At 54.2% G+C, this 27,308-nt stretch overlaps 7 protein-coding genes across 7 annotated transcripts; 3 read left to right on the top strand and 4 right to left on the bottom strand.

Moving 5' to 3' along the window:
• Nucleotides 1–1,613: 1,613 nt before the first annotated feature.
• On the top strand, nucleotides 1,614–2,043 carry D7B24_001880 (uncharacterized protein; the record flags this gene model as incomplete). The annotated part of the gene is made up of 2 exons (XM_028636099.1): nucleotides 1,614–1,912; nucleotides 2,040–2,043. 2 exons carry the CDS (start codon nucleotides 1,614–1,616, stop codon nucleotides 2,041–2,043), a joined length of 303 nt encoding a protein of 100 aa, XP_028497861.1.
• Nucleotides 2,044–5,559: 3,516 nt separating this feature from the next.
• D7B24_001879 (uncharacterized protein) lies at nucleotides 5,560–7,106 on the bottom strand (the record flags this gene model as incomplete). The annotated part of the gene is made up of 4 exons (XM_028636098.1): nucleotides 5,560–5,638; nucleotides 5,687–6,022; nucleotides 6,076–6,709; nucleotides 6,974–7,106. 4 exons carry the CDS (start codon nucleotides 7,104–7,106, stop codon nucleotides 5,560–5,562), a joined length of 1,182 nt encoding a protein of 393 aa, XP_028497860.1.
• Nucleotides 7,107–8,501: 1,395 nt separating this feature from the next.
• SOD2_1 (Superoxide dismutase [Mn], mitochondrial) lies at nucleotides 8,502–11,366 on the bottom strand (the record flags this gene model as incomplete). Its single annotated transcript, XM_028636097.1, has 2 exons — nucleotides 8,502–9,245; nucleotides 9,300–11,366. 2 exons carry the CDS (start codon nucleotides 11,364–11,366, stop codon nucleotides 8,502–8,504), a joined length of 2,811 nt encoding a protein of 936 aa, XP_028497859.1.
• Nucleotides 11,367–13,156: 1,790 nt separating this feature from the next.
• Nucleotides 13,157–17,153, bottom strand: D7B24_001877 (uncharacterized protein; the record flags this gene model as incomplete). Its single annotated transcript, XM_028636096.1, has 4 exons — nucleotides 13,157–13,200; nucleotides 13,249–16,770; nucleotides 16,837–17,024; nucleotides 17,080–17,153. 4 exons carry the CDS (start codon nucleotides 17,151–17,153, stop codon nucleotides 13,157–13,159), a joined length of 3,828 nt encoding a protein of 1,275 aa, XP_028497858.1.
• Nucleotides 17,154–19,290: 2,137 nt separating this feature from the next.
• On the bottom strand, nucleotides 19,291–22,086 carry FZO1 (mitofusin; the record flags this gene model as incomplete). Its single annotated transcript, XM_028636095.1, has 2 exons — nucleotides 19,291–19,649; nucleotides 19,710–22,086. The coding sequence occupies 2 exons, from the start codon at nucleotides 22,084–22,086 to the stop codon at nucleotides 19,291–19,293; spliced, it is 2,736 nt and encodes a 911-aa protein (XP_028497857.1).
• Nucleotides 22,087–22,501: 415 nt separating this feature from the next.
• On the top strand, nucleotides 22,502–23,410 carry CHMP2A (Charged multivesicular body protein 2A; the record flags this gene model as incomplete). Its single annotated transcript, XM_028636094.1, has 4 exons — nucleotides 22,502–22,507; nucleotides 22,580–22,780; nucleotides 22,959–23,216; nucleotides 23,270–23,410. The coding sequence occupies 4 exons, from the start codon at nucleotides 22,502–22,504 to the stop codon at nucleotides 23,408–23,410; spliced, it is 606 nt and encodes a 201-aa protein (XP_028497856.1).
• Nucleotides 23,411–24,172: 762 nt separating this feature from the next.
• PTC1 (Protein phosphatase 2C 1) lies at nucleotides 24,173–26,786 on the top strand (the record flags this gene model as incomplete). Its single annotated transcript, XM_028636093.1, has 3 exons — nucleotides 24,173–24,211; nucleotides 24,725–26,236; nucleotides 26,286–26,786. 3 exons carry the CDS (start codon nucleotides 24,173–24,175, stop codon nucleotides 26,784–26,786), a joined length of 2,052 nt encoding a protein of 683 aa, XP_028497855.1.
• Between the last annotated feature and the right edge of the window lie 522 nt (nucleotides 26,787–27,308).

Here is a 27,308-nt window from a genome sequence, read left to right as displayed (position 1 = left end):
GCCCCGCTTTTTCTCTTTCTAATAATATATATATCGATATAGTTTAGCTTTTATTCTAGCTAATAGAAGGGTTATAAAACCCTTACTCCTATAGTTTCAGCTTATAGTCGGAACGCGAGCCCTAACATCGATAGCTTTTTTCAGCTACTTGGTCTCATGCCCGCCCGCCTATGCGGGCAATACCTATTCTAGTCTAGGCATACTGTAGTTCGCATGGTTTGAACACAGACCCGAGTGGTCGATGATAAAAGAAATTGCTTGTGCACCCTCAAAAGCTGAGGTAGGTATCTCTGGTTCATCTAGATAAGCCAAAGCAACCACGGTGTCAGAACCACTGGCCAGCTATGGGACGACTGTGGGATACCACTTGTCTGGCAGAGGGTCACAGAGAAGAAGGGCGGGGACTGCGCGTCGCTAAGAGCTACCTAATACATAGAGAAAATCAACATTCATAGTTAGAGAAGGAAGGTATTGGTTTTTCTACTTGATTAGAGACCCCAAGAGACTAATAGTTGCTACTCTTCACTCGGTGCAAGAACTCCTTGACACTTGGCACCACGGGCAGTGAGAGCTTGAGCCTTGGTACTCGAAGCATTTCGGGTCAAGGCGCGGACCATCCACTCCTGATCCTGGAGGAATGTGCTAGCCATGGAAACACCTTGGTTACCAGTGGCTCCAAACATGGCAAGGTTTTTCGCGGAATGTATCATGAAGTAAAAAAGGATAATACAATAGCATACTGAAAACGAACCTTCAACAAGATCTCCGCGGGCCACTTTTGTGTTCCCAATGCAGGTAACTTCATGCACCACAGTCGAAGAGGAAACTTCCAAAGCGATCTGCGAGTGTTTGCGCGACTAACCTCCTTTACAGTTTTCTTGCTACCAATCTAAGCCGATGATTGCGTAAGCCTGAAGGACAGAATTTACCACTTTGGGACTAGTAACCCAGTGATCGGTGGAATTCATGGCCTCCTTGAAGCAATGAAAGCAAACGCAAATTCCCCTTTTCATCTGCTTACATTCCCGCAGTGCTTGCTTATTGAGCTTGAAATATTGTGCTGCAACAAGGTCAAGACGGCGATGGATGTTCAAGGAGGCTCAGTCGATGATCGAAAGGAGCGGAGGAAGGAGAATAACCGGCGAAACCAGAGAGCACGGAGTAAGTCCCCAGTTCGCTACGCTCATTGATAGTATTACACGAAGTTTACCCCAGCCGCAGGAGAACGTCTGAGAAGCCAGGAGGATGCCAATACCTTGACCTCGAAACGTCCGTTCCACGTCCATCGATGGCGAGCCCTCGAGAACGTACCCTCGGTGCAAGGGACTTCTGTTAACCGACGAGCACAGCTGAGCCAAGAACCGGAGCCCGTCTCCCACAGCAGCGAGATCCCTCTGCCCGCAGATCATAAACTAATCAGTCTCATCGCTTATAATGTTTGTCGAGCTATCATCTCGAACAAACAAGCATTGCGCCGCCTTTCTGTCTTTATTGATACAAACGGAATTCCGATCTTACCACGGCCCACCAAGAGCGCTGCCGAATGTGCTATTGCGGTGGTACGACCAACAGTATCAAATATGCCACCTGGTCTCTTTCCTACGCAACTCCAAATGAACTCTCCGCACCCCACATGGATGGATGTCTTTCCATTCCCTAAGATGCGAGATAATCTTATCCGGCGTCAATCTTCGTTCGATCATCAGAGCTTCTTTGTGGACATTGTCGGTACAGTATCTAATGTAGAACCCGCACGCGTGGATTCTGGCCTCGAGATCACAATGCCCATATCGAGCCTGTGGAGGGAGCACAACAGCACAACCATCTTCTTTAGCAACGGTCTCATTCTCTGGGGTGAGCCTCATTTGATGGAGAGCTGGGAGGTGACACCGCAGTTTTACGCCAAGTGGAGGTGGGTATTTCAGGACTGCAGCGAGATCGTTGAAGCTTCAAACATGTGGCGACTCGTAAGGGGCGAGAATCTATTAGTAGATGAGGTTCAGTAGCCCTCGCTGCTTCCAAGGTTCCGTTGACAAAAGCTGAGGCCTGGCCGAATCACAATGTTTTGCAATACTCATGGAATTTGTTATTAATTAAGCAGAAGAACTTCTCATAATTATACTCACGCAGAACCTATCGTTAACTGCATCCAGGGTGCGTCGAGGCCAATCTTGTATAAGATATTGATAACTCCCGGTGTGGTGCTCTCGACCCAGGATGAGATTAACAACGATCTTCTCGGCTGAGTGAGGGAGGCCACGGGCTCGGTCAACTATACGCTTAACACGCTCACAGAGAGCATGGCAACTCGGCTCGAGACAGTTTCCAACGGCACAATGCTCATTAAGCCCATCAAGAACGTCATCTTCTGCAAGATCGGTCTCAAGGTCCATCTTCCCCTAACCTCCTAGCCAGGAAAGCGCTCGCTGTACTCTGTAGTCCGAATTTTGATCTTCCGCGATCTTTGATGTCACCTGCCTATCTCGTGGCACCTGCGAGCAGTCCGATGTATTGTCCATAGGACCCATAACGCCGCGGTTGCCACGCTCAGACTGAAGACTATATTGGGGATCCCGGGGTTGATAATCATATTCATCAGCAGCTTAGCTACCATATGAAACATCATAGTGCCGCGAAATTCTCTGTGATCCTGCCGCAGGTGAGGTAAAAATCTGTCCTGGGTCGTCTAGGGATCTCTGTGTTCTTGCTGACGACCCTGGAGTCTGAAGTAAGGGGCATCTTCATAATTGCCTGCGACCCCGGAGACATGCAATTTTTGGAGATCTCGCGATTTCCGGGCCCTGCTTGAAGAATGAGAGTGTTAGACGTTGCTTCCTGGCGTCGGACCAAATTGCCCTTGACCGCTCGCTGAGCCATGTCCAACGTCCTGATTTTCCGAAGCAGTTATTCTCTGGTGCGGCCACCCCCCGCTTCATCCGAACATTGTGTGAAAAGATTTCTTTTGGATTACTGGCTTGACTTCTCCTGCGCACGCAGCCTGTGGTCGACAGCTCGGCTGTCCCTCGGGGTGCCTTGAAAATCGCCCATATACCGGCCAAACTTAAGGTATGGAGTACTTTATTTGCAGCTAGACTATCACTTCGGGTTCAGTCTGGGAGTTCATGTTCAGTGTGCTACCTTAAGCATCGAACTCTGCAAGCGCAAGTACTGTTTGGAAGGCATTCTGAATATGGCGCCCATTCCACCAATCATGCTCTTCATCCAGGTAGTGATCTCGCGCAACTTTCTCGAAAGCAGATTCGTCAAAGATGAGAGTGCGGCCCTGCTGTTTAATTCATTTTTGTATCAAATCCAGATTCAGCCTGAAGACTTTGATATTTTTTTACTCGTTAAATTCTGGATAGTAGAGGCTCATATGGATTCTGGATGTAAAAGCCTCATCAAAGTCTCCAGAGCGATTGTTTGTAGCATGAGAATACCAGAGTCATATTCCAAGACACGAAGGAATACTGCAACATGTTATCTGACGCAAGGATCACAAACAGTGGGTAGCTCACCAGCAACGAGGGGATTTCGCACAAAGTCGGATCCATCTCGGGCCATCAGAATGACGCCTGCCTCATCGAGATGCAAGATACAGCCCCATATGCTTGCCAAGGCAAAATTCTTCTCAGGTTCGGCTTTAACCTCTTTGGCAGTTGTCCCAAGATTGCCTTGGTTCTTGTCAGCTTTTGCGGCAATCACCAGACGATAACTTCTGACCGCAGGTGATCTGGAACAGCTGCTTCCTGAAGCGCTCAACGATTCCCTCTTAGGGTCATGTCAGTGCTTGTTGGCCAGCTCCCTAAGGAAGTCTTACCAGCGGTTGCAGTCTTCCCAACACCCGGTGCACCACGCAACAACAGAATTAGCCCCTTGCCTATTACTTTGTCAATCAAGCGATCAGCAAGCTAGTCCGTCAATGCTTGTCTTTTTCTCAATAAAATCTGTTTGTTCATCTCTCGTCAAGTGTTGGCGTTTTGGCCTAGAATGTTGGATCACAAGCGACTTGAGCATCTTGCTGCGTCTTTCGGGTAATTCGAGCGTCTCGAACGCGTTGACGGTCAATTTTCTGGCGTTGAGATTCTCGTCAGAGAGGATTCCGAGTCTTCACCCTGCTTTTGACTTCGAGCAGGTCCGATATGACCACTCTGACGATCGATTTGTGGCAAGGCACGTACCTGGTCCGAATGCAGACTCGTCAGCTCACACTCTGTCTTCGATGCTACTGACGCCAGGAGGGCGAACCCTAAGCATACTATCGGGGAAATGAACTTTTGGCAAGACACGTTAAACCAAAAGCGATGGAAATGTTGAAGACAGAACCCATGCCGAATATGAAACTCGCATGGTGTATACATCATGTCTTCGTGGGCCGATGTTCAGGCCCGATGACAGCTGGCTCAAAAGGAATATGACTAGTATCACGGTCCCCAACACTTGAGAAAGGCCAGGAGATGGATGAAAATTATTTTTGAACAAAAATGCTGTCAAATTCTTGCAAGCAGCTAAGATTATTCCCGATGTAAATATTGCTAAGCCCATGATATGTGCAATCCGGATTGCGGTCGATGACTCTCGTGAGAAGACATCGAATGTCGGGACTCCACTGCCCTTTGCGAAATTTTCTGTTCACTGGTTCAGCAGCTGCCTCCACATACCCAGGCCTTTTGCATAATTGACGACATCAACTTGTATGAAAATGAGCATTTCTGGGACGGCATGGACACCGTCATATCGTCGCTGGTAGATCTGCTCATGGCCAGCCAAGGTGAAGGTCAACCTGCGTTCAAGTTACTCATCACGAGTCCACAGCCTACTTTGGACATCCAGAAGGTCTTGCGAGATAATCCCTTGAAGCACTGCTGAGAAGTCTGGAAGAAATGAGCCGCATGGTGCTGTGCTCCATCAGGGAATCACTCGCGGATGGACACCGCTTCAGGGTGACCTTGAAAACCATAAGCCTACTTCAACAATACAGCAGACGCGGTCGTATTGGGCTTCACAAAAAGTGTTAGGGCACAAAAGCACTCGGGTAGTTCAGAAGAAGTTAAAGAAAATATCAAATTCGGGTTTCAAGGTTCCACAGCCGTATTAGAAAGAGAACTTCCGATGGCCTGGCGGATTGCATTCTAGTTCGACCGGGTAAATGGGCGCCTCCAGCTCCCACCGCGGTTCTTCTGCTTTGAGTTCGGCAATGGGTTGCTGTGGGCGATGCAGCGTCAACGGACTTGGCTCCATGGATGCTTGACTTGTTGCCGTCCATGCTGGAGTGTATGCCGATGACGGGGCCGAATGGCCTTGCACTTCGCTCATCAACGCATCTTCTCGGCAGTCTACCGTCTCGGACGGAGCAGTGTCCGCGAAGCGATGTACGGTAATCCCCGACTTGATTTCCTGATTCCGCCGACGTATGCAGACACAAACGATGACGATCGTCAGGGCAGCTACTGTGCCAGTGACGCCCCCGACAACGCTCGCGATTATGGTGATTGTGGACTTCTTACTTGGGGGGGCGTTCCCGCCATTCGTGTAGTGACCTGGGCATGTCAGCGATATTTAGACCACATCAAAGTTAACCGCACCACTAAAGATTTCCTTGACTTCGTCGCTAGACCACTCAACCTGTGTCATAGATCTGTCGACGTTCAGCAAATTTCAAACACCAAGAATAAACCCGGCTTACCCCGCAGCATACCAGTCCGCGATGGACGTGGGCGTGTCATAATCATTGTTCTCGCTGGAGTATATGTGACTCCAGCTCAGGTTTACCAGGTCGAAGACACCAAGTCCGTTTGCCCATGGATCGACATCCTCAAATACAGCCTCCTGGGAGCCGAGTCCGAGGTTGGCACCGCCGATCACAACCATTTGCCGTCCACCCGCCCGGACGCACGCGTGGTCTGCGCGGGGCGAAGAAGATGGATAATCGACCTTGGTCCAGTGAAACCCAGGAATAGTCAGCACGTACAGATCATCGTAAGCCTCTGACAGTTGGCTATTGAATCCGCCGTAGACAAATCTATCAATGTGTTAGTCAATGGCACCGTATTGACCTATGGGAGCGACACGTACATTTCTGTCGTTCCGTTGGTACCGTTGGCAGAGACGGTACAGAAGTGGCTCCGGTTCGAGGGCGGAGATCCCGTTGTGTCCTGCTTGAGCCACTCATCTTTGTGTATGCTGTATATGTGCACCTGGTCAAAGGCGACATATCCTTCACCTTCCTCGTATAGGGACGTTTGACCCGTCTCGCCCCCAAGTACGATGACGATACCGCTCTCTGCATAATTGGCAAGGCACGTCGCGCTGCCGTGATAGTATGTGTCATTCTTGTTGAACCCATTCGTTGACGTAGACCACGTGCCGGTCTCCAAGTCATACATTGATGTGGTTACTTTCGGAATCTTCGTAGTCCGAGGGACATCGACACTCGGATCAGTATCGACATTGACCCATCCTCCAATGAAAAAGGCTGTGTTGTCACACACCACAGCGCCGGACCCGGCCGAACGCTGGGCTGTCGTGCGTCGAGACGTGGTATCCTCGCGCTCCAGGCCCCATGATGTGCCGCTCAAGGCCGGCTGCATGGTCCAGAGATATTCGCTGCTGCTGTTCGCTTGTTCATTGGTCGAGACGCCACCCCAAGAGATCAATTTTCCGCCGTCCGAGGTCGTCAAAATGTCTGGGTAATTGTTTCGCGGTGATCCTGTGTAATATAGTTGGTTGTATGATAGTGAGTCGTTCGACCAGGATGAGTTTGTTGGAATTTGTAGCATGTAAGGACCTGCTACTTATCAGAATATGGGCATACTAGCAATGGAGGGTGTTGCAAACTGGACTCGTTGTAGTTCGCTGCTCCGTTCTGGGTTACCAGAAGGCCGCCATCGACATAGATGTAATCGCCTGATACAGCCGCTGGTTGAGAATGTCAGCCGGTATACCTGAGACGCCATTCAACAGCCAGCTTTACCCCCAGTGGCTATGCGCCTCGAGAATTCACTGTCGTCAGGCGAAGGTCCCGTCGTGCTCTGGCCCTCGATCGACGCCCCCTTGGAGGAGGAGGCGGCAGTGAGCAGCAGCGATGACAATACTCGGGTATGCATTTTCATCAGAGGCTGCAGACACGGAGAGACGATACGAGTTGCAAAGATTTAGAAGAGTTTGTGGGAAAAGGACGAAATCAGCGGTATCCCGCGCGCTGACAAGACGAGTGGTACGTCACGCAAGGCTAGAATCGTTTAACTGGAACACGGAACTTTTAGTCTGAGGCCGTTACGATAGCTATGCCAGATACAGGTAAAAACAAGGAGCGGTCTCCACAATAGTTAGCCAGGCCCAACGCTATCTTCGGGATGTCGGACGTTTCTTGCTGCTAGCGCGACTGATGGGTTCTCCATACGATATGGGGGCCGAGGTTTGGGATGTTCAAGTCGTGCCTGGCTTGAGTAATGCGTCAGCTTGACATCCTGACGAATCGCAAAGTATAGACAAGAAGCAAAACAACTGTTGTGCTTGTAAACATTCATTGAATAGAGCGAGCTATCTAGTTCGAGCCCTATAAACTAGCAAATGCTACTCATCAGTGTTGAACAACCTATAAATGACGTGATCACTAGTCCCTTCTCTTCGTCTTCGGTTTTAGAACCGGTCGGACGACGTCTCCTTCTCGCTATAAAATCACAGGGTAATGTCTACAGGATATAACGCCTCCATTTCTGGTTTCGAAGCAAGATTATACGTGTAGTCAGCTGACGACGCATGCACGGGAGTTCTCGATGACGAAGCGAGGTAAATCTGAGGATACCTTGTATTTTATACACTTTCATACGCGGTGAAGGGATTTGAGATTCTTTTAATAACCAGTACCGAAAATGATACGCAGCACCGTCCACGGCAACCCAGCATCAAGATCACGGACATAATGGGGGACCATGTTCCGCCTGGGCCAGCGTCTATGACTAGGACTCTCTTGGGCGCCGTACCGCCCACGAACGGGTGAACACTTGAGCTCGGCCACGATGTCTCGTAGGAGTCGTTATTAAGGCCTAAAGACGCGTTGCAAGAAACGTTTCCTACGGCTCCACATATTGAGGTAGGCCACAGGATATATATTACGGGCGACACGCTGTGCGTCGACGGACTCCAGGCCATCCCACGACGGCTTCAAGGCCACAAAGTATGCACCTTGGGGGAACCACTATCCCAGGCCCAGTATACTCAGGCCCCAGTATACCTATGCTGATGGTGACGGTAGATGCCAAGCAAGGCGTACTATGAAGCTGTGGTACCCAAGTAGCAATATAGAGGTGATACTGATCCTCAAAGGCTAGACATATGATTCACGATAGGACGGTTGAACGTGTCAAGTCATGCACACGAAGCATAAGATCCCAAAAAACAAGTACTCTCAATATGTGCTACGCCAGGCCAATTATTTGTGATGCTGCTGCTCATACTGATGCTCTTGATATGCGCCATGCTGATCCACTGCGACTCGATCATCTTCCACCCCGCCGTTGGCCTGCGCCATCGGCAAATCGAATGCCCCTCTTGACGGGTGGTACACGTGGGTCTCCTTCATCATCACTGTCGTCGCCCGCAGTTGTTCCCAGTGCTGCCAATCTGCGTTTACGCTCGGCCGGAGTCTCCGGCTCGCCGTCCGCGTCATCCAAGATCTTGACAGGTCGGAGCGGCTCGTCCGTTACGGCAGCTTCGCGTCGTTTCTCGCTGCCGGTGCTGCTACTAGCCTCACCGGAAGATTCACCCGCTTCTTCAGGCAATTGCGGCTGCTGCCGCTGCCGCTCGGGTTGCTTCTCGTCCCCGCCAGACGCGTTGCCGGTCTGCTTAGCCAACGTCTTGACGGCGGGTGGCGCCGATGACTGTTCGACGACGTCGTGGCGAGTTTTGGGGTCAAGTTTACGCATCTCCTTGATAAAGTCGTCCTTGGTCATACGCTTGCCAGCCCCGCCAATGGTGAAACGAACCTGCTTGTCTTCTGCAAGCTCTTGGGCAGCAGCCTTGTTGCCGCTGGTGCCTCCGAAAAGCCAGCCCTTCTTAAAGAGCCCCTCTGCCGGTGCGCTCGGCTCGCCCTCCGTCCCGGGTGTCACAGGGGCTTTGTCGGACGACCCACCGAGGCCAAGGTATCTCTGGCATTGCTGAAGCAGGTCGGGTCCGTCTTTTTGCTTGTCCGTGGGCAGTTCGTACGTCTTGATGACCTCACCGGCTTCGTCTTCAATAACAATCTGCCAATGGTTAACATGTTGTCACGAATATGGCACGGAGAGAGCTTTACTCACAGTGTTGCCAAACTGGTACGCTCGGGCGGGTGCGTGTTTCGGGTCGCTCTTGACTTTGCGCTTCTCCATTTCATCCCTGTAGACACCGCTGACGGTCTGCTTGAAGTTGGTCCAGTTAACGATGGACCCTGACCTCTGTGCTGGTGCTGGCCTCGCTGCTGCCTCGGCATCATCGGATACAGCCTTGCCCCTGCTGTTACTGGGTTCCAGGGCGAGAACGTCGCCATCACGGTTTTCCACCACAATATGGCTGCCCTCTTCGTAAATATTGATTTGCTCGTCCTCCTCCTGGGGCGATTCCTGGCGGCTTGGGTGGTGCTCCATCTTCTCATCGTACCGATCGGCGTCGCCTTCGACCAGCGTCTGCGGAGTGCTGTCTGTTGTAGAGTCCTTGCCGTGGGTGCTAGGCTCCATGGATGACTGCCGTGTCGAGGGAAAGATGGCCGATTGCGACACGGGTCCGCCAGGTCCAACGCCGTAGTCACGCGACTTTCTCCGTCGGCGGTGGGCAGAGGATGATCGACTTCCCTGCTTGACGTTTTCGCCTTCCTTCTGCCGACGCAAGAACTGACCGGTGACACCGACAGGGGGCAGAGTGCCGGGCGGGAAATCGGGCATCTTGAGTTCGTCCTCCTCAGAAACGGAGCGCGCCTGGGACCTCGACTGCGAGGAGATGCGAGGCAGGCGGTTCATCCACGTCGGGCCGTCTTCGGGGGAGGTTGTATAAGACATTGTCAGACTCAGCGTATTGATGCGTTTGCCGAGGGTAAAGACCGCAATAGAAGAGCCGTGAATGATGATGGAAGTAATGACGAGGAACGTCGTAATGGGCCATATCAAGGCAACCACGGTATAATGTGGAATATCGGTTGGAGGCGTGTCGCTCAGTGGCACAGCCGTCTCGTAGGCAAGCTCGGCACGCGCGAGAATGGCGATGAAGATGGCGCCGACACCAATGGGGCCAAAGTGGCCAGCAAACAAAGCCTCTCGCCACGTCTTGATATCCGGTATAAAAGGCTTGAGCGCAAGCATGATGGGGATGCGGCGAAAGAAGATGACGAGAATCGCCAGAACGACCAGACGCCAGGCGGTGAGTCCGCCGGCAATGTTGTTGTACTGTTCCCAAGGGATAATGGTTCCGAGAAAGACAAAATACGCCAGGTTGATCAGAAGATCGATAACGTTCGAGACGTGGGACTCTTCCGTCTTGGCGTGGAACCAGCCATCGTTCGAAAAGCCGACACCGGCGGCGAAGCCTACGAGCAAATCATCCATGCCTAACATACTGCCGGCACCAGCGCAGAAGAGGGCGAGGACAAAGTAGAAGACAAGGAAGCTCTCGCGATCGATGAGGTCGCGCTTCTCAGCCACTCGAATGGCGTGCCTGGCAATGTATCCGACGGTGAATCCAAAGATGGCGCCAAAGATGCACTCGTACAAGATTGTGTACACAAACCAGTGGTAGGTAGTCTTCCTTGCGTCCATGTGCTCCTGGATCAGGTAGATGCCGAGGTAGACAAAGGGAAAGGCCATGCCGTCGTTACAGCCCGACTCGGCAGATAGCAAGTCTCGAAGATGCTTTGGCACTCGCTTGGCAAACTTGCCCTTGCCGACAACCGATGAGGCGAGGACGGGGTCCGTGGCGGTGACGCAGGCGGCGACAACCAGACTGTCAAGCCAGCTGATGGCCGGGACAGCCCACCAGACAAAGAGGCTCACGACAAGCCAGCCAAATGTCATGACGGGAAGGAGGAGCAGGATGACGGACCTCCAGTGTTTTTCCATGTAAAACTTGGGCAGCTCTACGCCGACGGCGAAACATTGGACAACGAGGACGATTCGGGAGAACTCGAGGGTGATGAGGTCGACATTGCCCCAACTCTTTGGGTCGATCAAGTTTGCGGCATGTGGTCCAAAGATGATGCCACAAAGCGTGGCAACGGTGGCTTCTCCAATGTACATACGCTCCTTGATGAAAGAGGAGCAGAGCATGAATATCGAGGTGAAGCCACCAAGGATAATGTATACCAGGTGGGCACTGGTGATCGAGAGGTGGTCCCACGCCATCGTGCTTATTGGTCCGGGGTTTCTTCGTGCGAGTCTTCTTCGGAGTGGTTGCTCAGCCGGAGCATGCGATACCGTCGGCGCTGGTGACGATGCAGCCCAGGACGGGAAGGCAGAGGATACCCCAATCGATATTCTGGGTGGGAATCAGGATGCTAGATCCAGACATTCAGATAGCAGGTGGGCTACGCTGCTTCTCGTGGGGTTGTCGACGCGATAAGAGTGGTAGAGACAGCCCCAGTTGCTGTTCGGTGCTCTCGGCGGTCAGGATATTGCGCACTGTAGGGAATTTTCGATCAGGGCATCGAGACGACGAGCCATTGAAGGGTGGTGACGAGAAACAAAACAAGCACAAGAGAAGAAAAGTCGCTTGCAGCAAGTCGTCGTGAAATGACGGCGCGGCGACACCGGCTAGCGCTGGCGGTGGTGGGGTCAATCGGGGGCAACATTGCGAAAACGAGGAAGGCCCGGTGCAGGGTAGGTAGTTGCATGGGGGTGTGGGCGTGCGCCTTGAACGTTGGGGGTGGTCCTTGGGTTGTTGGCGTCGTACCTCCGAGGCACGCGGAGACAGGTTCCACGTACTTTCAAGGAGGTCTGCTCCTCGAGGCCCCTTGGCCTTTTTCATGTTCATCACGGTCAAGGCGCCGCGCGACAGGGCATTTTGGCGAATGCTCTTTGGCGCCAGTTGGCTCCTTGGGGTATTGTCCGCAACATTCCGCAACCGGCGGGGTGGAATGCATCTCAACGGGCGCTCACCACTTTTTTTCCAGTCTTCAGCCCAATTACCTCAGGTACCTGGCCGCCCAGAGGCACCACGCTGTGGTAACGCTCCTGATGACATCAGCCCCGGACTGGTCATGCCGTACGATGACCCTGGACCCAGACCTAGTCCGGCTAGCCCACTACCTTAAACCTGACTGTTGCAAATAAACACGCATCAGGCCCCTGTCTACAAGACCTGTTTTTCGGTACCGGACACAAGCTTAAATCTGGTGTTTTCTCATTCACTTGCAGCTGGTCTATCTGACTGCAGGCGTTGGCATCGATATTGCCCGGATCCTGACACGGATAAGAGGGACCCTGACAAGCATTGGCAAAAGCTTGAGTGCAAGCTTTTCATCGAGACCATTGGCCTCTCCACAGCCAAGCCGGCGTCTCAACTCTGGGCGCCAAGACGGCAGTACTTCCGATTCTTGTATTCTGCCGAGAGGCCTAACGCATGTCAAAGGCTTGGATCATCATTTTCACCAATAGGCCCAAAGTGCAGTAACAGTGCTGGTCAATGATGGCGCGAGGCCAATTGGCGCTATATACTTTCACAAATCCGACACATTGACCCCCCTTCCCCACGGTTTTGCAAAATACAAAAGTGCATAGACATGCGTATGGAAGTAAAGAGCGCGGTCTGCGGGCGTTGAGAGCCGTGACGAGAATGGCCTGTATCTAAGGTCACACGACGGAAACGAAGGAAGGCAAGAACTTCAAATGCCCTCCTTTCGATGCAATCCAGTGCAACGAACGATACTTCTTTCCCTCCCGGTGCTGTGTTGGTATCATGTTCAAACTGGAATCCAAATGGGTGTGAATAAGGACGAAGGCGAAGAAAGGGAGATGGCATAAGGCCAATGTGGTACAGCCGCGAGTGTCAAGAGGGCACGCTCGGCCCTGCCAAGCGGGGAAAGTCGTCAAGTGGCGTAAGGGTTATCTCGGGCTGGTGAAGCTTTTGTCGACAAAGAAAAGAGGCCGATAGGGCAGGGTATGTAGGTATCACGAAGGAGAGGAATTCGAGGTCATCACTGACCGAATGCGGCATGCGCTTGATGCGCTTCTTGGAGAGCTGGCGCATGTCAGTACACGATCTGATTCGGTAGAGAACTTGACTTACTGTGCAGGACGCTGAGCTGACCCGCACGACCTTCGCACGCGATCTGTAGGCTCGATCCATCGACAAAGTCAAGGACCACGCTGTTCGGCAGCTCCTGAATCTCGACATCTGGGGTATAGGGGTTGCGGAAGTCACTGAGGTGGTATCTTTTAACACCGACGCCGCCAGTCTTGCCCTTGTGCATTGAAGGAGCAGTTGTGGCGCTAAGAAGTAGAAATCCCTGAGAGTCTAGGCACATTGTGCGGCGTTTCCAGAGCAGATTGTCGGGAAACTGGACGTTCACGTCACCCATGTAGGCCAAGACTGAGGACTGTTGCTGGCTGCTCTCACGAGTGACGCTACGGGCAGCCATTGTGTCGGCCAGAGTTTCTTCTTGAACGGTGGGAGAGATCGTTGTGGGAGAAAGGACCTTGCCGCGGCTGGCACTGAGCGACGACGACAGGCGGCGCATGAACCTACCAGCGCGACTCTTTTTCTTGTCGCTGCTCATTGACTTGCTATCATCGCCAGAACCGCTCGTTTCCGTAAACATAGAGGGCGACATGGCACCGGCGGCTGCGTCTTTGCTGATGGAGGAGCGTCGACTGCTGATCGACAAGCGACGTGGGAACCCACTGTTGTGGTGTGTTGACGGTGGGCGCGAAGAGGGTGAGCGCCCAGGGCTGAGCGGAGTTGACCCGCTCGTAAGGCCGTCGCTGGTAGCAGTGGTCAAGGACTTACGGCGCTCCTTGATAAAGTCTTTGACGATGCTGAGGGAAGAGCGGCGCGGCGTTTCGTCCTCATCATCATCCTGTGCCTGGGACATGCGCTTCTCTCGCGATGCCCTCCTCTCCTGAATCGTCTCGCGGGGAATGGATGCGGAAACCAACTCGGCCCGCTGGTGGTTTACCTCGAGTGGAGATATCTTGAAGTCCAAACGATTAAACTCAGCCGGATCTTTCGGCGCTTCGAGCGAAGCAGTAGCTTGGCTAGGGTCTCGCACAATGCGTGCGGTCACGGAAATGGACTCTGGACGGCCACGCGGCATCGAATCTGGTGAGGGAGTGATGGGTCCTTCAAACATGGACAGCCTGCTGGCGACAGACGTCGACCTCTCACGTCGGACCCTCATTTCTGGGGATGCGTCCCGTGACTCTGAGACGGCCGTGCTGGGAGGGCTACCCCTCTGCTGACGGGTCAGAGAGGTGGCACGATCAACGACAGAGGGAGATCTAGAAGGTTCTCGCGTGCTGTTTTTACGAACGGAGAAGAACTGTGCCGACGGCGCGTTGATGCGGGACGAAGCTTCGCTGTTAGCAGAGGAGCCGGAGAGCTGCTCAAGAGCCTTGATACGTTGCGAGATCTTGGAACCCATTTTGCCGGTCTTGGGGGCGAGGTGTTGGTTGCCCAACTGCTGCTGGGTGATCTTGTGTAAATAGGCCGCGCCAGACGAGAAAGATCGAGCCGAGCTCTGCGAAACGTCGGTTGGAGTGAGAAGATTTCCACGCACGGGATTTGAAGTCGTTCGTACAACACTGCGCGGACTGCCCTTCGTGCTACTAACGTTGCCCGCGGTGGTCGCGTGCCTCTGTGGACTGGGAAATACCGGGGTGATGGGCGATTTTGAGACAGACATGGGCTGTGCTTGTTCGACCGTAGCTGACTGAAGTTCGTTCATCAAGGATTCGTCATCGGAGAGATGAACCTCAGACCGAACCTCTGGTGTGTCGAGATCGGTGCGGATGGGCTCGATGGTCTTACGCTTGGAGTGGCGTTTCTTCCCTGCAGTCGTTTCAACGTCTGCCTCTGATTTGATCGATAGCGAGTGCGCGGGAGGGACATCGTCAGAGGGGGGTACGATAGTAGGGACCTCGAGTACAGGTGATCTCGGGCTGCTGTGCTCGCGGCTGGAGAAGCGCGACGTTGGAATGGCAAGGCTCGGTGATTGAGGGGATGTCGGGGTTTTTGGTGGCGCTTCGGATTCCCCAGGTGAGGTCAGCCTGGCAAGCGGCGCGGCGACATGACTTGAAAACTTGGAGATGGGCGGCGTCAGGGGTGTTCCCGAGTCTCGTTCGATTGATGCATCTTCGGATACTTCTTTAGCATGACTACTTTCTGGAGCGCTCTGCTCCTCCGACGGTCCCGAATGGGAGCTGGGCATGGGAGTCATCTCTATCGGTGCGGTAGCAATGTCCGCAGTAACAATGACAACTGCATCTGCCGAGGGAACACCGGTGGCTTCTGGGCTCGCCTTATCCACGTCATTATCAGCTGCGTCGCCCAAATGGATACTGTCGGCTTCATTCCCATCCTTTCCGGCCTGAGATTCTCGAACAGTTTCATCAGTGGACTCGGACAGCGAAGAGGCTTTGGTCGACTGTTCAGGTTCAGAAAAAGTAACGAGCGGAGAGGTGGGCCGCGAGTCACTGCGCGTTGACTCGGATGGGTCCGTCTGCATGGAAATAGCTGAGGCGTCGCCGGCGAGACCGGATTCGTGAACAACCGTAGACAGCTGATGTTCCGCTTGTTCGGGTGTTGTCGGGGTCTCGTCGGCGGTCGCTTCATCGACGGCATGACGAGTTTCTTCCACTGGGCTGTCGGGTACGGGAACCGCTGTAGGCTGCAGGGTCAGTTGTTTCCGCTTCTCACGCATCTGCATGGCCTTCATAAGCCGTGCCTTCTCGGGTGTCATGGTCTGCTTGACCGAAGCGGAGAAGGTGGACAGAACGGGAGACTTCATTGAGACGCCAGAGCTTGTCGCGGGTCGGCCAGAACTCGGAGGTGGGCGCATCAGTTCGTGGGTTAACGTTGGTGACGTTTCGGGCAGTGGGATTGATGCTGCAGTTGCGACTTCGGCAAGCTCGTCGTCGTGCTCAACAAGTTCATGTTCATAATTGTCAGGCATTTTCTTGCGCTTTCCGTCTTTAGAGTAGGAGCGGGACTTGAAGCCTGCAGGCATTTGCGAAACGGGTCGAAAGGTGCCTGCTGTTTTGGGGCGGCCACTGACATCGAGCGACGGCCGTGGACCGAGTTTGACCTTGGGCTTCCCGTAGGGGTAGGAGGAATAGCTGTATAAGTCAGGGCGCGCCGTCTGGGACGACATCCGCCTTTCACTGTCGCCGGTCGGTGACGTTGGCCGTGCAGCACCGACAAAGTCTGGCGGTTCAGACGACGGAGAGAATTCCCTTTCTTCGGGAGACGACGCCAGGTCAGCGTTCAAGGTGACAGGGGGCACAGGCGCAGGTGTTTTGGGCGTTGTCGACGCGTCTGATGGGTCATCCTCATTGAGTCCCGTGTCATCCTCGTGAACCACCGATTGTCTCTTGCTGGCTCTTTGTTCTTCCTCTTCCTCCTCAGCAATCTCCATTAAACGTCGCCTTCTGAGAGAACTTGTAGAAGACGAGATGGATCCCGAGGCAGCATGCAGAGAGCAAGCAGCCGACAGCTTTGTGTCCTTTAGTTCTTTGGCGGTCGAGATCGAGAAGGTAGTATTGTAAGGCGCGAACCTCTCGCATACGGCATTGAAGTGGACGGTCACTCGAGCTGCAAAAACACTATCAGTCATGATCCTTGAAGAAGTGAGGGGGGGGGGGGAGGCATCGTAGCTACCTTGTATGAGCCGGGAGGTGTCTTCAGGCAAGTACTTGATGATGACATTTCGTCGGCGGTATCGTAGAAAGCCGAACAGGGGCGAGTTCTCCTCAAACTGGGCAATATTGTTTCGCATCTCAACTATGCCACCGTTGCCGCGGCTGAGGACGTCGACTTCATCTCGACTGGCATATTTGAGGAGGAACCTATGAAACTTCTTAGCCAGAGATTTCAACCATGTCGATATCACGAGAACCATACCATCCTCCTGGCTCGGCCGCAGCAGCTTCGTGTGCCTCCTTGATCAGGCTTCCATCAAGCCCGTTCAACGACATGCTTGCTAGGATTGGTGAGCCGAGGCTTGCCACCGGCTAGTTGTCGGCAAGTGGTAGGCGGGATCCAGTATCAGCTCTTCGGGCTAACGTTCTCGGTACAGAGGGAGGAAGATGCCAGACACGTAGCATAAGCTTGGTCCAGGGCTGTTCGCAGAGCACAGGAGAGGGGCCACGCGCATGGGAAGCGGTCGAGAAGCTCGGGAAGGGGCCTCAGAGACGGAAGCTTCTGCAAGTAAAGAGGCTTTCTGTGGTGCAAGCTTCGGAGTGTATCAGCAACGTGAGCGAGTGGTGTTATGGCCGGCGGATGTCGAACGAAGAGGAATGCACTGGAGGCGCTGGCTGGAATTGGGGGGATTAGGGGTGGATCGGGGTGATCTCATCAGATGCAATGTACGGCAGCGTTGTTAGGCAAAAAAAAATGAGAGATGCAAGGCAGCTGGACAAAGAAACAGAGCAAGAGTGATAGAGCGCTCTCGTGATGGAATTCAGACGTTGTGGTGTCTAATGGACATCGAGGGGAAATCGACAATACACGATGGACCAAAAAAAAAATGAGGGTCGTCGGACAGAAACACGACAGATGAAGCACTGGGCAGACAGGTGGATTGGTATTGGATGTCACTCCCCAATCTCCAGAGCGGCGGGCCGGGCTGGCCTCCACTCCAGTTTAGGGGGCAAGGACGGTGCTTGGCGAGAAAGACAAAGATTCAAGGGTGGACTACTCGCACTAGTGCTGTAATTGGCAAACACTCTCCCTGCGAGCTCGGGCCTCCATGCAATGCATGGTTCTCTCATTATGCATGCCACCATCCATCCCACACCATCTTCTCGTGCGCACCTGTCCATGTTTAGTGTGCCGTCAGCTTGAGCCTAACAGTACGAGGCGCGTCCAGCTGGTGCTTTGAAGACTTCCATACCAAGTCTGCATTCTCGCTTCCTCAGTGTCAAAAGAAGGCTTGCGGAACAGTCGTGTTATCGCCAGCCTACCTTTCCTCTCTTCGACGAATTTGCACCACCTTGGCACGTGGCGCATGGTGCATGAAAGAATCCCCCATCCAGGCGTCAACACGAGATTAGTTGTCCATCTCGCATCCCCTCCTCAATGACGGGACCCCAAACAGATCTCGGGGGATATGGAGATTTTCCCAAAACACGGTCGTCTCATTTCTTCAGGACAGTACCGCAATCCTTGTTTCGAGGGAAATGTGAGTAGATTGCCGAGCCGCGCTTGATTGACGATACATGCCACTCCGGGGTTGCAGCTTCCCAAGCTGGTGTCAGCGGGGAGGCGGGAGACATGTTGCTTTTCCCTCCGCGATACGGCAAGAACAATTTTGATCGGCTCCCGCAAATTCGTTACTCCTCGCCGTCAGCGCGTACAGTACTTGGGACGTCTCAGATATTGAACTAGAAGCTGACAAGAGACATGCGTCGCAACCACCCTTCTCAACAATTCTGGTTTTGACACGAACCACCATTGCTTCTGCGTGAACCTTCTCGCGGATGACGCTCTCAGCCTATGGCCATAACCATTGCGCTCGGGCCTTGCAGAAAACAAGTTTCTCCATTATCTTTGGCATTATCCTTGACTTTGAGAGACTTGCTGCGGCTCCACGTAAGTCCACACGCAAGTCCAATCCGCTCCTTGCCAGCGATTCAAACTGCTCCTCGCTCAAAAGAACAGCAGCCGAACCGCTGACTGCGGAAGACGCTGCTCGTTCCCATCATGATGCAGAACTCTCCCGGGAAAAAACTGCTGACGAATCCCAGCTTTGGAAATGAAATCGCCCAAGCTTGCTGTCAGTCCACAAGGACGGTAGCGTCCTGCCGACTAACATGGCTGAACAGGGTTGGGATGAAGACGTGCGGAGAGCAGTGTTGCTAAATGGGGTCAAAGCGGCTTTACAAAGGAGGGGTACACATCAGGGGTTCAGGTTCTCGTCAGGCCGCCCACTTCAATCGTACAATGGCAGGTTCAAAAGTTCAAAATACGCCTTTGGGGGTTAGAAAGCTATGTAGAACGTCTTTACAAGAGCATACTGGACAATACTGAGAGGAGCCATTTCCTTGGGGAATTCCATACGCCGTTTCCATGCCTTCGTTATTTTCTGCTTCACAAATTGCACGGTCCGCTGATTTATTGAGAGCCCCCGACAGCGCCGGGAGGCGGTGCCTCGAGGTCGACAGCCTCGAGCTGGGCACGCTGGTCAGCGCTTGATCTGACCAAGTTGCCGAAGTACTTGAGTGCCACTTGGCTCTCCTTTTTGACCTTGAGCGTCTCCTCTCGGCGGATGCCAAGGTCCTTGACACTTTGGTCGAGGCCAACGCGGAGATTGTCGGCCGGGATACGGAGCACCTTGCGCACAGACGACGAGATGCGTGTCGAGTTGTCGTGGACGTAGTCAAGGGCGTGAAGCTGTGTCGAAATTTTGTTCGACAGGCGGTGGGGGAGGGAATTAGGGATCTGGTTGAGGATATAAGCTGCAGCAGAGATGGCTAGGACACATATTAGCAACACGATGCGGCGAAAAGGGGGCGAGGGTGGGCAAGACTCACCGGCGACAACGAGGCTCGGCAGGATGAGCCTACGCAGGTTGTCATTGCTGACGAGTTTCGCAGCATTGACAGCATGATCCATCCATCCATTCAGTCCAACGACCCGCGGCACAAGGGCACCCGCCAACGTGAGAGCCATACCAGTTCCTGCGACCTTTTCTTGCTGTTGAAACAGTGTAGGCCAGTCAACAAAGTCCCATAGCTCGGTAGGTACATCGACCTGCCTGGCCATGGAGTCGCGTTTTCTCTTGAACATGACGTCTGGTCGGAAGGTAAGGTTTTGAAACTCGTCGCCGACGTGCAAGATGCCAAGTTGCTTGATTGCGTTGACTCCGCCGACCGTCCGATCCCGGGCATGCTGCTCACACAGAGCAACCGACTCAGAAATGTGAGCCATCATGGCCTGCTTGAGCTCTGCCGCATACTCAAAGGCGTTAAAAATGCCAGGGTACTCGACACCATGGTTGTTGTCGCCAGCGTGCTCGATGGCGGAGTTCAACGTGCTCCTCGTGTGGTCATAAACCTCTTTACATGTTTGTTCGATGGTCCGATCAATCTCGTCGCCGACCTCAGACTTGGCTCTCCTGCTGGTCTCAAGCTGAGGCTCAATCTCGCGCAGCTCAGCTGTGACTCGATCAAGCTCTCCTTGTGCCACGTCGGTATTCACATTAGCTAGAGTGTTGACGTCGTTGAGAATATTGAGCAGATACGTCTTGGCCGGCGCCAACTTGGACCTGGCGCGCTTTTCCAAGACGAACCTGCGCAGAGACTGCTCGAGGTGTTCGAAACTGCGAAGTTTCTCCATGTCCTTGCCCTTGCCCTTGGGGTCATCGCTGGGATCATCACCTCCGCCGCCGCCGCTTGCGCCGCCGCTGCCACCGCCGCCACCGCTAGGGCCGCCTGGAGGCGGACCGGTAGGGATAGCGTTGCTGGACACGAAATGCACGAGCTCCGACGCTTCCTTTCCGGTCTGTGGGCTGAGTAAGTCAACTTGATCGAGAATCGTTTTCTCACACCTCGCCTTGTCCCGGATGACGTCGAATCCGTTGACGACCATGAAGAGATAGGCCTTTTCCTTAGCTGCTGCCCAGATGAATTCCTTGGCGGTTATGGTGAAATGGTTGGCCGCTGAAACAACAAATACAACAACGTCAATCTCTTCCTGACGCGCGAAAACGGCTGTGGTTTTGGTTGTGTCCGAGTTGAGGCCAGGCGCATCGATGAGCGCAATGTCCACCACGCCATTGTTGAGCAGTGATTCGTCAATGGTCCGCACGTCCCTGACGTAGACCTTACACAGGGTGTAGGTAACGTTGTCGAGAACAATATCTTCGAGTGCGGCCAGCTTGAAGACGTCATACGTGGATTCGTCGTGTCGATCGTATGTTGCGTCTTTGTGCACGGCGTGTACTTCTTCCATTCCTCCGTTCTCCCTAGCGTCCAAAACTTCACAAAAGATGGATGTGCATGGCTGCTGGTCCTCGGGCAAAATCTTTCTCCGCAACAGCGCGTTGCAAAAGGTTGATTTTCCCGCGTTCAGGTCGCCAGTGACGAGAACCTTGCTGGACGTATCTTCGATGCGATCGCGCAGACTCATGAGGTGTCGGATGCTCGAACTGATCTGACCATCCAGTAACGATGCAATGGAGCTCTTTTCAAGCGAGTGAACGAGCTCTGCCTGGTGCAGCGCTCCCAGCTTGAGGTCGAGCTTTAGGATGGAAAAGTCTTGGGCGATTTGCGGTGTTACCAGCCGTGGCTCGTCTGCTGTCCTCCTCCTGTCCTGGGCCCTGCTGGATTCAGCATCGTCGTGCGCGTCAGCGGCTGTGGTCATGGATCGTCGTAGCATCGGCGGCGAAACGGGCGAAGATGGTTCGGAGCTTCGGGTGTTGCCCATGGTCGACTGGGCCTGAGAGAAGCCAGGCCGCGTGGGACCTCTCGGTGTTGCTGGGACCTCGGTTCGTTGGACAGTCGGGTAGTGCGCGGGCCATTGGGCGTTCATCTCCTGAAGTTCCCTGAGGAGCTCGACGACCTTGCTGATCGAGCGACCGAGCGCCGAGCGATGTGCGTTGTACCATAGCTGGTAGACGGCGCCGGCTGGCGAGCGGCGGTCGACATCAGGTTGCGTGGCGTGGTTGAGGGCAAGTCTTGTGTTGTAGTCGCCATCGGCACTGCCGCCGTAGCCAGAGTCTTGGTCAAGCATCGCCTGGAGATGAGCGGCGTGAGCAGATGTTGAACCTGTGCCAACGGTCATGAACTGCGGTCGGCTGGTTGATGATGCCGAGGATGGCTCGGGCGCGCTGGGGGTCGCCGCATCGTCGCTTTCGACCTCTTGGCCCATTGGGCTCTTGCCCTTCCCGGAAAAGTAATCCTGGCTCATAGTTGTAGTTGCGCGATTGAAGACGGCATTGTCGGGGGCGTTTGTAGGTTGAAGGATGTATCGGGAATGTTTTGCGTCTGGTACCCAGTCCCCAAAGGCATTGCATGATTCTGGGTCCAGAGCGGCAAATTTGCCCCACTATATGATAGATGCCGGTCGTGATTGGTCAGTGTCTTGCGGTGACGCTGACAGAAGGGCTGGGAAGCGTCCAAGCAGGTTGCCAAGGTAGGTTTATCTTATCACCAGCCGAACGCTGATGCGTGCCTTGGCGACCCCACGGTCATTGGTAGAGTGCCCCCAGAGCCAACTTCCTGGCTCCATCGCCAGGCTTCAAGCATACACAACTACCCATCTCGACCGCGCCTCGTGGATACTCGACCTTTGTATTCGTGTTGCCATTCACTCTACTGCCACAATGAATGTAGGACACTCTGCCCGCGCCGCAGACTCTCAAAGGCACAGAGTCGGCTCGATGCTAATTTGGGCTGCATAGATCCTGGAATACATGTTCGGGAAGCGGATGACGCCAGCGGAGCGCCTGCGCAAGAACCAACGCATGCTCGACAAGGCGATTCGCGAGCTCGACCAAATCCGAGTCAAACTGGAGAAGCAGGAGAAGACGCTGGTTACGCAGATTAAACAGAGTGCGCAAAAGGGACAAATGGGTGCTTGCAAGATTCAGGCCAAGGATCTCGTGCGTACGCGAAGGTGGGTTCTCTCGGTATCAAGGCCAGATAGGAATGGGCTAACATTATTCAGATATATTGAGAAGTTCTATTCGATGCGCAGCCAGCTGCAAAAGATCTCTCTCCGCCTACAGGCATGATTACCCCGCCAATTTCACATATCGTGTCAGCTAACCTACGTGTCAGACCTACCGCACAAACGAGCAGATGATGCAGGCGATGAAGGGAGCTACCACTGCTCTTGGCAGCATGAACCGTTCGATGAACTTGCCGGCCCTCCAACGAATTGCTATGGAGTTTGAGCGGGAGAACGATGTCATGGAACAGAGGCAAGAGATGATGGACGATGCCATCGATGATGCCATGGATGTGGGTGAGGAGGAGGAGGGAGAAGAGGTGGTTGAGCAAGTGTTGGAGGAGATTGGCATTGATCTCAACTCCGCGGTACGTCAACTTGATCGAACAAAGCCTTACTACGAAACTGACCGGTGTGGTAGCTCGGCGAGACCCCCACGGGCGTACAGTCAAGCGCAGTACCGGAACAACGAGTTGCGCAAGCCATTGGCGGCGAAGGCGGCATGGGCGGAGGCGGGGCGGACGATGATCTACAGGCACGACTTGACAGTCTCAGGCGGTGAGGACTCTCTATGCATTGGTGGAGCTAGCCAGCAGAGAGTGAACGGTAGTCATGAACTTGCGGGCGGTGTTTTGGAGTACGAGGATTGTGCCAGGTTGCATTTCAGCTGGCGTTTTGCCTGTTGTGCTTGCGCCGAACGAACTGATATTCAGTTGTCTCTTTGCCTCTCATCGTCGGGAATAGCTCAGATCGCTTCCAGAATAGTGGTTGCGCAGTCTTCGGTGATACCGTACAGCGTCTTGAGTCGCCAGGTCTACCGCTAGACGGGGCCCATGATGTGAACCTTGCATCAGCGTTGCCTGGAAAATCTTGAGGGGTGTCGCGGGGGATCAGGAGACTACACAGGGCTGGGATGTGGTCACCTATTTCGGACAGGGACAGAAGGCCGAGGATAACGCCTGAATTGCGCCTTAAGCTCTGAGTTGAGGGCCCATATGCTGTGCTGAAAACTTTCCAGAGGTACAATGCAACCCTGCGTTGGCCAAGCTTTCAAGAAGAGGCACAGGTGGAGGCGTCCTCACCCACCAAACCACCCCCGCGCTAGGCGTTTTGGAGTCAGCGCGTGCCACCGGGGGTCGCAATCTGGCAGCATTCGGAATGACCCTGATTCTGACGTCCATCTGCTTGCTCCCGCCGTCCAGCAGCGTCCTCTTATATGACTGCGATCTTGCCACGTTTGTATTTCGTCGGCAAGCAACTCAAGCCCCCAGTATCATCCGTCGCTGCATTCGATGCTTGCATTCTTGGTGAGACCCAAAGTTGAATGGTTGCGTTCGCCACCTTGTGGCCCAAGCTCGTTGCGGTAAGCGCCTCCCTTGCACAGTCGTGTGAGCTTAGCTTGCTCGATTAGCCATGCCTGCCTTGTACCTGGCACTCGGTTACCAGTGCAATCGCTGCCTACGTCACCTGTGGTCGTCTTCCATGTTCCAGGCGACACACTTGGTCTTCTTCTTCGTCGCCTGTACCATCACGCTGTTATCCAAACATATACCAGTCTCAATCATCTTGTTACGACTTTCAACCACATATTCATAACATCCTCCGACATCGTGGTCCAGAACCTCTCCGGAACACACCTTCCATCTGCTACGTTCAACCCTCCCTACCCCACCCAACGCTAGTATTGCTTCACTGCCACTCCACTACACACCACAGTACATCCCCCTCATCCCTGGCTCTCTACTCCAACATCAGATATAAACCACACACGGGGTGCACTGGTCCTATATCTCATCGGTTGGCTGCCAACCTTGAAGGTGCTCTCTTACTGATCAGACTGCTTCAGAACACTTTTCCCACTCACGCGACACGACAGGAAAGCGCCGACGGTCGGGGCCCCGACATCCTATTCGGACGCTTACCGAAAGACCCGCGTGCCCCCCCCCCCCTTCTTGCCGGTCGGCCACGCTTCTCATCCATCTCACCTCGACACCAACGCAACCCCGCATCCGATACAAACACACAACTTCCTGAGCGCAGCGCCCTCGCCCCGAACGATCTCGCTCTGTCCTCCTTCCGAACCACAAAGCTGGCAGGCAACAAGCGCCGCAGCCTCTCCAACCAGGGAGCTGGTCTGCTGAGCAGAATGTTCGGCGGCAGCTCAAGTCCGGCGGCCTCGAAGGAAACCAAAGACATCGACGGTCAAGTCGACGGCAGTGGTAAGGCCCCCTCGCCCGACGCTGGCCCGGTCAAGGTTGCCGATCAAGCCGCCAGCGGCGATAAGAGGAGCGGCAATGGCAGCCCACCCGGCAGACAGGACACTGGCGGGTCGGCGGACAAGAAGCGTCGTGCCAGCGGTGTCCAAAGCAAGGCTAGTAGTCTTCTGGCATCGGCCAAGCAGACTCTGAACTTTGGCAGCAGTCATTCTGACGCTCCCACTCAGAGTCCTTTGCAGAAGCTCGGCAAGCAGGATCCCGCCCTCGCCGTGCCTCAAGGCCCTCACAACAACTCGGCCGGCGAATCTCACCCTGGTCCCCGATCAACATTTCGTGTAGGCGTTTGGGAAGATAGGAACAGAAAATGCCGTCGGACCATGGAGGACACGCACGCCTTTCTCTACAACTTCCTGCAGACGCCCGCTCCAGCCCTCGACACCAAGATCAGCGAGCTCAAGGTGGATGACAAGCCCACGCATCACGAGGTGGTCGAGACGGATAATGGCTACTTTGCCATTTTTGACGGTCATGCCGGCACCTTTGCAGCTGATTGGTGCGGCAAGAAACTCCACATCCTTCTGGAGGACATTATCCGGAGAAATCCAAACATGCCCATCCCCGAACTCCTCGACCAGACCTTCACGACAGTCGACGCACAGCTTGAAAAGCTCCCGCTTAAGAACAGCGGGTGCACGGCTGCCGTTGCAGTCCTGCGCTGGGAGGATCGGGTCCCGAGTGAGCGGTCTGCCACTGGATCTCAGGCCATTGCTCCCGCCACGGTCGCTGCGAGCAAGGCCAAGAGTTCCGAGGACGCGGCCACCGACAACAAGACGGACGCTGCAGCCGAGGCGACACACGCCAAGCTCAAGGGTGCCGCTTTCCGCCAGCGCGTCCTGTACACGGCCAACGTGGGTGATGCTCGCATCATTCTCTGCCGATCCGGCAAGGCGCTGCGCCTTTCGTACGATCACAAGGGCAGTGATGACAACGAGGGCGTTCGCATCTCCAAGGCCGGCGGCCTGATTCTCAACAACAGAGTCAACGGCGTCCTGGCTGTGACGAGAGCGCTCGGCGATACCTATATGAAAGATCTCGTAACCGGCCATCCGTACACGACGGAGACGGTCATTCACCCAGAGAGTGACGAGTTTATTATTATCGCCTGCGACGGCGTAAGTGGTTTCTGGAATGCCTTTTGAGATGATTGACTAATGAGCACAGCTCTGGGACGTCTGCTCCGACCAAGAGGCGGTGGACCTCGTCCGCAACGTGGAGGATGCCAGCACGGCAGCAAAGAACCTCGTGGACCACGCCCTCAACAGATTCAGCACGGACAACCTGTCTTGTATGGTGGTGCGGTTTGACAAGGCGGCGCTCCTCGAGAGCCAGAACGACAAGGACAACGCCATCGGCGTTGAGCTCGCGACCCGCAGCGGCAAGTCCAGCGAGGCTGACAAGATTGTGCGGGACACGAAGCAAAAGATTCTCGACGGCGACGTGCCTGCCGTTGGCGTTTCGGCCAGCAACAGCGGACGCGGACAGGATCCTGGCTCGGCACCGGATGACTTCAAACCCACGACACTCGACGGAACGGTGGAGGAGGAGCCAGGTCCTGTTGACGCTGCTGGCCCCGAGGAGACCTCTCCCGAGGTGAGCACGTCGGCAGAGAATGCACCAAACACCGCAAACGCGGTCAAGGAGGAATTCAAGGGTAGGACGTAGACCTATTCTGGCCCATTTTTGGGTGCGGGTGATCAACAGGGCAGCAGGACCGGTTCACGTGTGGCAATCCTGCTATTCCAGCGAAGACGCAATGGGGAATATAAAGGGGGCTGGCGGTGTCTGGGCCGAGGGTGGATCTGCGTGCAGAGGCAGGACAGAGTTTAAAGGATTGCTTGCGCTCGTTGCGTGTACAACTTTCACCCTATGACGCGATGACGAATACGGCCCAGGGTTCGTTTTTATGCATACATGCTCCGGGCGCCAGACATCAATGTGACATATGAGTGACCAGTGGGGCTGTCTGCCGCTGACGAACAAGACATGGAAGGCATGTATTTTGCTGCAGGTGATCAGACAAAACATTGTGCTTTTCTGGCCGTCATGTGACCTGTCACGAGGCCTCGAGGGTGTTCCTGCATCAACATTTGGCCCTTGCGAGCTGACTGTTGCTGTTGAGGCTCAGCGAACCTGACCTGGGGAAATGAGGGTCCTCGTGACCAGGCTTGTCCGGAACGAATGGAA

Source organism: Verticillium nonalfalfae (genome assembly GCF_003724135.2).
Source record: "Verticillium nonalfalfae strain VnAa140/NRRL 66861 chromosome Unknown scaffold_14, whole genome shotgun sequence".
Lineage (NCBI taxonomy): Eukaryota > Fungi > Ascomycota > Sordariomycetes > Glomerellales > Plectosphaerellaceae > Verticillium > Verticillium nonalfalfae.
This window is presented reverse-complemented; position numbering and strand designations above follow the sequence as displayed.